At 34.6% G+C, this 11,717-nt stretch overlaps 1 protein-coding gene and 1 non-coding gene across 3 annotated transcripts in view; one reads left to right on the forward strand and one right to left on the reverse strand.

Annotated features, from left to right (window-relative positions):
- The window catches only part of TMEM135 (transmembrane protein 135), a 243,075-nt gene that overhangs the window by 209,063 nt on the left and 22,295 nt on the right, over positions 1 to 11,717 (forward strand). For both annotated transcript variants that reach the window (XM_007448843.1, XM_007448842.1), the window contains one exon: positions 9,568 to 9,609. In XM_007448843.1, coding sequence (XP_007448905.1) covers positions 9,568 to 9,609 — 42 coding nt within the window. The remainder of the gene's footprint in view (positions 1 to 9,567; positions 9,610 to 11,717) is intronic.
- TRNAG-CCC (transfer RNA glycine (anticodon CCC)) lies at positions 2,318 to 2,390 on the reverse strand. Its single transcript has one exon. It is a non-coding gene; the product is annotated as a tRNA-Gly (tRNA).

Here is an 11,717-nt window from a genome sequence, read left to right on the forward strand (position 1 = left end):
AAAGCATCCAAAATACCGTTTTTGCTCCATTATCCGGAGATGCATGTTTTATTTATTTTAGATTTGAACTTTGATATTAAATAAGCATAACTTTATGAAAAAGTATAGCCTAAATAGCTGCTCATTTTGTTCAGTATGAAAACCAATTGCCATATTATTTTAATGACAGATACCAATGTGCATTTGAAAATAAATTAATGTTGATCAAAGATTCTATATAATTGAAAACATTTGTTTTCATCCTTTTCCCAACCATTATAGGAGGGGAAAAAATGAAAATACTTGCCAATCTTGAGGTCTTTAAAAAATAGATTGGTTCAGTATTGTGGTTATAATTTTTGTTTAATGTAAATAATTTTTGTCCATAGCAATGCCATGATTTTAAGAAAATTGCTAAGTTTTTTCTTGAATTTATATAAAACACCATTTTGATATTAAATTTGGTTTTTGCCTATTGTTAATTTGTCAACTGTAAACATGTGCCAGTTCCTTTGGAACTGCAAACAGTTTAGATCCAGTGGAGCTAAAATCTGCTCTTTTTACAAGTATTTTAAAGTTCGACTAGCATTGCTATTACCAGTTCATCTTGAGAGGGAAATTCATCCTAATTAACATTTCTTTTAGAGACAGTCTGAAGGTGATTCTTGGTTTCTTAGCAATTGAAGACAGCTTGGAGCATGACCTTCCTTAGTTTGGATTTTAAAGCAAAAGCAGTTCCAGCCTCTCCAAGTTTAAGTAGAAATCTGATTCTATTGGAGTTGTTACTGTAAGTTTGAATCCAAATGTTTCCAATTTGTATTTAGGACACACTGGAAAAAAGTACACAATAATCATCTGGGGACTTACAATCACACTTGATTACCCATAACTGCTGCCTTGCTTCAGCAGCTTTCCTTAGGTTATTGAGAACAAAGCTAAGCACCAGTGTTCCATTCTGTATGAAATAAATGTACTGTAAAATATTTACCAGAATCAAAAATAATATTTCTAACATACTGGGAAAATTCATTATTTAAAGGAATCCAACTGAAAATTATTTGGAAGATATATGATGTGTTCATGAAGGAAACAAAATAATCTTCCACAAATTTCTTCATCTGTTGCTGTTCCAATTTCAGATTTTTGTATATGAGATGAGCTTTCTTGAAGTAGGAACATAATATTAGTTATTTTGTTTTCTCATATTAAGTGCCATATGTGGGTTGAAACCGAATTCTCTGAGTCTGTTTTATTCTTCAAACAATAGTAGACTTAAGAGGAAAAACCCGTTGTGTGTATGTAAGCAATGTAGTGTATTTTAATTGCACATCACAGCTTCTGAGTAGTAAATTGAGATGATTGATTTAACCTGTTGGAGTGTACATATGTGATTAGGACACTGAAGATTTAAAAAAACAAAACTAAAATAAAATCTTTAAATTAATTCCATGTCATTTTTTCTGATATTCTTATGATAAACAGGTGTCAATCAAAATCTATAGTTGTTGATCAAGTTTCAGTTACTAAATTATAGCTGAGTACTAAGGTAAGCTTCTACACCTGAAAACAGGTTAGGTAAATTGATTAGAAAAAGTGGTTTATTCTTTCATGTGGGATTTTAAAACAAAATAAGAAAAATTTAACTTAAAAAAACTATATAGGGGCTTCCCTGGTGGCGCAGTGGTTGAGAGTCTGCCTGCTGATGCAGGCGACACGGGTTCGTGCCCCGGTCTGGGAAGATCCCACATGCCATGGAGCGACTGGGCCCGTGAGTCACGGCTGCTGAGCCTGCGCGTCTGAAGTCTGTGCTCCGCAACGGGAGAGGCTGCAACAGTGAGAGGCCCGCGTACCACACACACAAAAAAAAAAACCCGAAAAAACAAAAAAACTATATAAAATGGTATGTGTTTTCTTTATAATGAAGACAACTGTGAAACACAAGTTCAAGGCATTTAGATAGGCATTCTTTTTTTTTTTAACTTTTAAATTAAACTTTTCAGTTGTATGCACTCCAAATATATTTGTTTTTAGTACCAATGATAATTACATAATTAGACAAATCAAAATTTTGAAGATCCAGCTATTGTCTGTAACTGTTATTTATAATTAAGTTCTTATGTCATTCTTTTCATACCTCTAATATGCTTGAAGTTTAAGCATTTTCTTTTTTTAAAAAAATTATTTATTTCGTTGTGCTGGGTCTTAGTTGCAGCATGTGGGCTCCGTAGTTGCGGCTCACAGGCTCATTAGTTGTGGCACATGGGCTCCTTAGTTGCGTCAGGCAGGCTCCTTAGTTGTGACATGCAAACTCTTAGTTGCAGCATGCATGTGGGATCTAGTTCCTGACCAGGGATCGAACCTGGGCCCCCTGCATTGGGAGTGCAGAGTCTTAACCACTGCACCACCAGGGAAGTCCCTAAGCATTTTCTGTTTTAAATAATTTTGTTCACATATTATAATAATGTAACTTTTATTTTTGATACTGAATGACTTAGGTGATAATGATATAATCAATAGAATAGAATATTTTAAGAATCATCAGTGTGCACGACTGTTTTAAATCCAATTTGTTTTTGTTTCTGCCAATTTTGTTTTAGCCTCTTCAGTTGTGCTTTTGCATATGCAGATGGTCACTGAGTTACAACGGTTCAACTTAGGATATTTCAACTTTACGATGGTGTCAAAGCATTGCGTATTTGGTAGAAACCATACTTTGAATTTTGATCTTTTCCTAAGCTAGCAGTGTTTGTTATTATCCTCCCTAGTGATGTTGGGCAGCAGCCCCCAGTCAGCCACACAAATCAAAAGAGTAAATGACCAATACTTACTACCATTCTGTACCCATACAACCATTTGGATTTCACTTTCCATATGATATTCAATAAATTATGTGAGATATTCAAAACTTTATTATACAATGGGCTTTGTGTTAGATGATTTTCCCCAACTGTAGGCTATATAAGTGTTCTGAGTACGTTTAAGGTAGGCTAGGCTAAGCTCAGCTATGATGTTTGGTTTGTTAAGTGTATTAAATACATTTTCTTTTTTTTAAATTTTATTTACCTATCTATCTATATCTATCTATTTATTTATGGCTGCATTGGGTCTTCGTTGCTGCACGCGGGTTTTCTCTAGTTGCGGCGAGTGGGGGCTACTCTTCATTGTGGTGTGTGGGCTTCTCACTGCAGTGGATTCTCTTTGTTTTGGAGCATGGGCTCTAGGCATATGGGCTTCAGTAGCTGCAGCATGCGGCTTAGTCATTGTGGCTTGCGGGCTCTAGAGCTCAGGCTCGGTAGTTGTGGCTCATGGGCTTAGTTGCGGCGCATGGGCTTAGTTGCTCAGGGCATGTGGGATCTTCCCGGACCAGGGGTCGAACCCGTGTCCCCTGCATTGGCAGGCAGATTCTTAACCACTGACCCACCAGGGAAGCCCTGCATTTTCGACTTAATGATATTTTCAACTTGGGATGGATTTATTGGGACATAATCTCCATCATAAGTGGAAGAAGATCCATACTACTTTTCTCAAATCAAATACTTTAAGGAGATAGATGATGTAAAATGGAGGACTAAAGAAATTTGAAGCTGAACCCATAAAGTACAAATAAAGTAATTAAGCTCTTAGAAAGCACTACTGATAAAGGAAGTTGTGTGCCAGAACTTTTAGCCAAGATTATTTTCATTTATTTGACAAACATATACATAACTATGTAGATATCTTTTTTAATGATCAGAGGTGGTATATAATTTATCTTTGCATTACTTAAATGATCTGCAGCACAGTGTCTTCTGTATGTTAGGTGCCTGATAAATGATTGTAGAGTGAATAAAGGTAGATGCTGTAATATTTAACCAGTATGTGAGTTTCCTTCTAACCAATTCAATGAGTAAAAAAAGGACAAAAGAACTCTGACATTGATACTTAACGAGTGTTTTTTTTTTGTCATTGTAGTCACATAGTTATCCATGTTCATTGGGATCATAGTTTCAGAAAATTCTATCTATATCATTTGTTTCAGTTAGTAACTTTATGCCTTCTAGCAAAACTTTTACAGTAGTATTATTAGTAAAGTTGACCGAGTCTTATGTTCTCTGCCATAGTATTGGTGAAATAGAGATGAATAACTTTTACACTGTTTAATCTGTTCCTAAATGTTCAGATATGGATTTTTTACTTAAACTACACAAATAATATTTAAATGTATACTTGTAAAACATTTTAAATGATATATGAATATAGAGAGTAAAAAGTTCTATTCTTCCTTCATGTCTTTTAACCCATCCTACTTCAATAGGTAGCCTGCTAACAACTGTTTGGGGTATATCCTTTTGACTACTTTCTCTAACTTTCTATAGTATATAATAAACAGCATTTTATATTTTATCATTAATAATAATATTTTAGCATTGATGCTTCGTATAGCAAGAATGTAATCTTTTATCATTTTTGAGATTATATCTACAGAATTGCTCGTTGTATCAATACTTAACAGCATTTCTGTAGTGTATATATCATCTCAATAGTTCGTCTTGTAATTTTAAAGTTAAAAAAAAAGGTTATTTTTTTCTAAAGGGTTATAAAGGCTATTTTCCCTAATTCTACAGTTTTTTTAGATTTAATTACAAAGAAAAATATATGCAAAACATTTTATTTCTAAAATGGAGATATGTGCCTAATTAGATGAATAAGTCCTATCCCCCTGCCCAGCAAAAGGTATTTCAAAGACTCGTATTGTCATTGAATTGATTGATATTATTTATCAATGCCAATAAAAGTGGAAAGGCTTTGATTTCAAAAAAAAAAGAAAAAGGTTGTCTTTGAACCTTTGCCAGGAATAAGTTCCATGTCTAAGTTTTTTAAAGCAATAAGCAAATGAAATAATATTAGTAGCAGCCAGTAATCTCAAAACAAATTCAGGGCTTTGTTTGTATGTCACTTTTTTTTTTTTTTTAATTCTTGACATCAGTGAGATCATTATTTATGAGTGATTTAGAATAATTCATTTATTTTCCATTATTATTTCAAATAATAATAGTATCACTAAATACAATTATAGTAAGTGATGAAATTTCAGAATTAGAAATCATTTAATGAGCCAGTTATGGAGGTCATTTACTTCCAGGCTCTTTTTTAGGAGGCAGTGAGATTAAGCCCTTAAATTAAGTGATTTGCTCTAGGTTGATAGGGAAGTTATGACTAGTATCTGTTTCATTGTTCATATCAAGAGTCTTTCCATAGCATCATGCGCTGCCTTAGAAATATGTAAAAGGAGATTTATAAAAGTACATTTTTTATATCTATTATATTTACCACATAAATGAAAACTGACTAGACAAAAAAATTTTAGGAGTCAAAATAGTTCTCAGAGTTTTCAGGTTACTAGAAAGCATATAATAAAGCAGCACATTTACATCATCAAATTCTATGTTGGTGCCAAATGGTAGGGTGTTCTTAGAGATTTTATAACTATATGCAGTAATAGGAACAAGAATGTCACCTATCGTTAAAAGTCTCATATTTATGATATTTACTTGGGGGAATTTAATGCAATTTAACTGAAATTTATTCAAAATTCATATTTTGAATGCCTATGAATTTGTTTTTAAATGAAAAAGTGCAACAAAATGTTTGATATACAAACCACATCAAAGAGCCAGAAATTTTTCCAAAAATGGCTTACTAGTGACCTCTGCTGGTACAATGTTGTGATAAAGGTAGAAGTATCTCATGGAAATTAAGAATGAGATAAAGAATCTTTTAGGGCAAAGTTGTTCATTTCACTATCATTGATATTTCTAATTGAAAAAAAGTATCTTAGTGGGTTCTCTCCCACTGGCATTGACCAAGAGTATTATTCTAATAATAATAACGTTAAACTTCTTTATACTTTCTTGTATATGATATGTAATTCCAACCTGACTCTCTATGATTAGTTGCTTATCAGCTGAGTTGTTTGATATAATGCTGCAAATTCTTTTTCCTCTTTGTCTCTCCTGGCTTTGTGTTATATCATACATAGCACAGAACATTGCAAATGTAGAGATTCAGTAACTGTGGATTGAGTCATACTAGTTATTTATGTCATTTGCATAGACTGACTTTAATAGGAAAGTTTATGTCTGCGTGAGTTAAATGCATTATTTTTATGCACACTCAAAAATTAAAATGAGACTTTATATTAGAGAATGGATTTATTAGGAGAAATGATATTTTTTCTTTTATAGAAAAGATTTTCTGCATCACAGGTTATGATGGAATAAAAAATACTCAGTCCTTGAATATTTTCTTTATTGACACTTAATTCCTAGATGATTGTATCTAGTCCCATGGATTTGAGTACTACCTATAAACGAACCAGACCTCTCCCTTGAACCCACATCTATATAGCCAGCTGCTTGCTTCCTTAACATCTCCATTTATAGCTCACATGCATCTCAAGCTTAACATATCTAAAACAAAACTTTGGTTTTTCTCCTCAAACCTGTTTCTTTTGTAGTCTTTCTCACTTCAATAAATGGATATTGTATCCCTCCATTTGCTCAAGCCAAAAATATTTTAATAATTTGTAAATTCTCTCTTGTACCCCACATTCAAACCATCAAGAAATTCCACCAATTCTGCTTTTGAAATACATTCAGAGTCTTACCACTCCCCTCCACCTCTGCCACTGTGATCTAGTCCAGGCACAGTCATTTCTCTTCCTAATAAGCCTCTTTGCTTCTAACCTTGCCCTCCTGTAATCTATTTTCAAACCAGCAAGGTGATTATCTTAAAATTTAAGACAGATCTTCTCACTTCTCTGCTGAGAACCTTCCCAAGTCCTTATCATGCCTACAGGGCCTACAGGAATTGTAGACCACTCGCTCCCTCCACAGCTATTACTGTGATCTCATTTCCTACCACTGCTTCCCTCCAGCTGCAGTAATTCACTTGCTGTTCTCCTTACATGCCGTGCAGATTCCTTATCAAGGGCTTTGTGCTTGCTCTTCCTTCAGACTGAAATGCCCTTCCCTCAATTCAGTAAGGCTTCTGTTCAAATTACCAAATTCCACCTTCTCAGAGAGGCCCTTCCTGACTACACTATGTTAAAAACAAACAAACAAAAGGCCCAACCTGATCACTTGTTTCTCCCCTTGTCCTGCTTTGCTTTTCTCCATAGCAGTTATCACCACATGACATACTTACTTTTTTTTTTTATCCCATCTCTCCCCCTTCTAGAATGTCAGTGGTATGCAAGCAGAGATTCTATATTGTCCACTGTTACATCCTTAGAACCTAAACCAGTGCTTGCACGTAGTAGGCACTCCGTCAATATTTGTTGAATAAATCAGCGAGCCTTAATACGTGAATGGAGAATGTGATTTGATTTACATTATAATAACGGAATCCATCAAATAGTGAGGCACCTTTTAATGGGCTCTGTTTTGTGTAAATCTTTATGTTTATATCATACTTTTTACATTTAACACTGATTACAATAGTGTTTCATAGTTAGATTAGGGCTCAGACAATACTTTCGGTGTCAAAATGCAGGGCGGTATTACTATTTTAAAGATTCTTTTTCTGGGAATAATTACTTTTTTGTCCTTTTGACATAGACATCTGACCCTCAATTACATTAACAGACCTTATACACATGAATGGAAAGAAGAATAGCCCCTTTTGAATCCATGCTAAGACTTTATCAATATGAAGTGCTTCCCACAGGGTTCTGCTGAAAGAACCAAACTTCCATCATAATGAAATTGCAAATTCATTTGTAGATGCCCTTTTATATTTGAAAGCTACTTTTTGATGTTTGGTCTGCAGTTAGATTTATTGTTTAAGGTCACAAATATGCAATCATGACCAGACCAAGTTGTCAGAATTCTTTATCTATTCAGCATTGCACAAAGACAAATGGCTATCTTTTAACAATAACATACCAGAGCCAAAATTTGTTCCCAGTTGTACATAATCTTTTAATCAATCTGCTTTCTGTTTTCTAGTCAATAGACTCCCAGCCTAACCCCTCACCACCCCACCTATCTAGAAATTACTCAGTTATGGGTTTTAAATTACTGAGAAACACTTTCTTCAGATGGAAACAGATAACTTTAAGAATTTTAATGCTATAATTTTCCCATGCGTGCTTTAAGCTTAACATATGAATTATTTTGCCTTTGTCCTCACTCTATACAGAGTAGATAATTATATAGTATGTTAGCTAAATTCTCTGGTTACAATCTCACTGTTAACATGACCACAAAGTAGATTATGTTGCTTAATTGAATTCTTAAGTGCTTTAAAACATCTCAGTGCACATGGATTAAGTTTTTCCCTGAGATTCTATATGTCCTCCAATAAAAATGTATATTTAAAAATTTTTAGATAGATTTCTTATATTTTTGTTCATTTCCTTTGTGACCTTTCATATAAAAGGCATACAGAAAGAATTGTCCAGTTAGATTTAAGGCTGTACTTTTTGTCCGAGAATATCCAGTGTCTAATATTAACATACGTTAGAGCATCATTATATCACCAATCTTTATAGTTTCTCCAAGGAATTTTGATATTAGATACCCAAAGGTTCTCGGGTAACTTGATCATACCTATAGAGCAGACCATTAAGACCAGGATAGTAATGCCCCCATTTTAAAATCTTGTTTAAATACTTTTTGCAGATGTGAGAATCCCCTCCTCCCCCCCTACCCCAGTTGCCATGTAGTTTGAGTCTTCCCCAGTTAAAAAGAATACACTGTTTTAGGAGGCGGTATAAGAGAAAACCATAACTTTTAAGTCAGATGAAGTCGTTTTTTTTGTTTTTCCTGAATTCTGGCTACTATTTATTTATTTTGTGACCTCGGGGAAGTTACCACATCTGGGGGGCCTCTGCACAGCTGTGGAGTAGAGAAACACCTATTCATGAGAGTTGTGGTATAATTGAATGAGATGACACATATAAAGGGCCCAAAACAATGCCCAGCAACAGTAAGCACTCAATCATATTTGGAATCTTCCCTCTGTGCTCTCCTCTTCCACCCCCTATTCCTCTTGCTACGTTATCTGTTCTGATTGGGTTTACTCAGAAGTTAAAATTGTTAACTAAACTTGAAGGCTTTTTGTGCCTGCCAGCTCTACATTGCTCTGCATTCACTGAATTAATAAATAGGGAGAAGAAGTCAGGACCTTGAATTGACCTGTACATAATGCCCAGCAGGTGTATGTGGTCTTTCTCTCCGCAACAAATTGCTCCCCCAGGGACTGGCTAGCATGAAGAATACTCCGCTCCCAGCCTTCATTTTAAGTCCACATGGATCCCTTAGAAGATTTACTTTAAATCTCTCTTCAACCTGCAGATCTGACAATTGAGCCTTAAATTATGTTAATACGACATTGGGAAGGCATTATCATTTTAATCATTTTGTGTAAGATGGCTTGTTCATTGTTTGTTGTTTGTTTGACCGTTTGTACTGCTCAGATCATCGTCCTAAGAGTTTCACCTTTAAAAGAAAATCCTTTTCAGGAAAAAATTTAAAAGCTATTTAATACTACTACTTTATATCTCAAAACAAGTTATTTTATCATTGTAAATTTCTATTGCTTTAGGTGCAAAGATGGTTTGAAAGGATTTACATTCTCTGCACTTAGGTAAGTTGCATATTTTATTTATCTTTATGTTAAGAGAATTTACAAGTTAAGTTTTTTTTTAAAAGTAATATCATCGTACATAATTGTAATAAATATTTATTGACTCCACTTTTAAGTTGCAAACAATTTTAAAAGTCACAAAAGTGGCTTTGTGGACATTTCATTAACAGAGTAATTTGTTAATTTTCCCCCTAAAAATCAGTCAGTCAGCCACTATTTGGGGGGCCTATTATGTGCCCTACGATATAGGGTATTAAAGAAGATTACAAGAACTCTCTGTTTATGGAGCTTGGAAAGACAAAGCTACACGTGAACAATTACTGGAAAATGAAGCCCTTAATTGTGTGGTACCAGATTACGGGCTTTGTTAGGGCAGGACTCATGCATTGTCAAACACATTTTGTATTATAGGCTTCAGTAGAGTCACTGGAGTCTTCTTTTCACCTCGTAGCCCATCTCTTATCACAGTAATTGGCACATGGTCGATACTGTAGAGATGTTGGTTAGCATTAGTGTTGAATTTTATAGTTCACCAAACATTTTCACATACATTAGGAAATTAAACTTTCTCTATTATTGAATAGAGTATTTTTGGTTGTGGAAATTCTTTGGTAACGATAACTAAGTCATAACACAGCAGTAATTTCTTCATGTCATATTTTTCATTAAAAGATCATGAAACTTTTTAGAAAATAGCTTTTTGTTGTTGTTGCATTGGCTACATAGGATTCTGTGTAATTCACAGATTAAGTGAATTAAGTTTCACTGAAATCAAGTTTAATTAATTAAACTTAATTAAATTAATTAAGTTTAATTAATTAAATTAAGTGAATTAAGTTTCACTTAAATTAAGTTTCACCTTAAACTGAAAGTTGGTAACAAAATCAAAAGTTGGTTTTCTTAGAGAGAAAACTCTGCCATTGTTCCTGCATCTTTCCTTAGACTCCCAGAATCCTTGCCAAAACTCAGAATGTGTCGGATATTTGCATATGTTTTCTTCAAATCCACTTATAATGAAGAGCTGACTTGGACTATTTGCACTTAACATTTTCTCTATGTTACAGGAAAATATTCTGGAAAAATAGTTATTCACTCTTGCTAGTTCTGTAAGATAATAGTGGAAGTTAGGGGAATAGAAAGAGTCAAGGAGAGAACCACGGGAGAAGAGCCAGTGCAGGAATCTGAAGGTAGACTAAGGCTGATTCATCGTAGTTTAAAACATAGTTAATAATGTACAAGTTTGGTGACTAAGAACCCAGGCCTTAGAGTTAAACAGTTCTGGGTTCAAATAATTACTGATATTTTTGACTGTGGACAAGATGCCTTTTCATGTTAACTGTCATGGAAAGTATGGTACCTACTTCATAGTGTTTTGCTATGAGGGTTAAATGATTTAATCTTTGTCCAAGGCTCAGTGCTGTGCCTGTCATGTAGTAAATGCTCAGAAAATGCTCGCTATTACGATATTCCTTTGCTAGGTATTAACTAAATATTTATTATGTGCCCGACACTATGCCAGGCACTGGGATATAATAACAAAGAAGTTATCTATAGTCTCACAGATCCCACAGTTCAGTGGGGCAGGGAAACTACTAAAAAGGTGCTTCCAGTACTGGGGGATCACTGGGCTGTGAGAGCACAAAGGAAGGATGGCTCACTCACTCCAGCTTGGGGCAGGGGCAGCTTCTCCAAGGAAGTGAGCTCTAATCCGAATGGTAGGTCCTGGCCAAAATAGCAACACTTTCCTTTCAGTGTTAGGAAAGGTATGAGAGATATTGTATCTGTTCTAGCATAGTTTTACCTTGTTTATAAAGAGCACCATTCACACCCACGATTAGGAACCAAATTCTTTTGGACCAGCAGTTACCAAGGAGGCACAGCTGCCATCTGGTGACAAACAATCTCATTGCACGCCCCTTACAATTTGGTAAACTAGATGTTTTATCAAGTTTGTCCTAATGAGATGGGTTGCACTTGTTGATAGTAACAATTTTTCTCTCTTTTACGAGTATTTAAATTTGCTATAGTTCCCATGTTCTAGAATTTTAGTGTGGTGTTATTGGTCTCCTGTTTTATCTATGTTTTGTAATATTTTCTGAAGGTTCAGC

Source organism: Lipotes vexillifer, unplaced genomic scaffold, assembly GCF_000442215.2.
Source record: "Lipotes vexillifer unplaced genomic scaffold, Lipotes_vexillifer_v1.1 scaffold771, whole genome shotgun sequence".
NCBI lineage: Eukaryota > Metazoa > Chordata > Mammalia > Artiodactyla > Lipotidae > Lipotes > Lipotes vexillifer.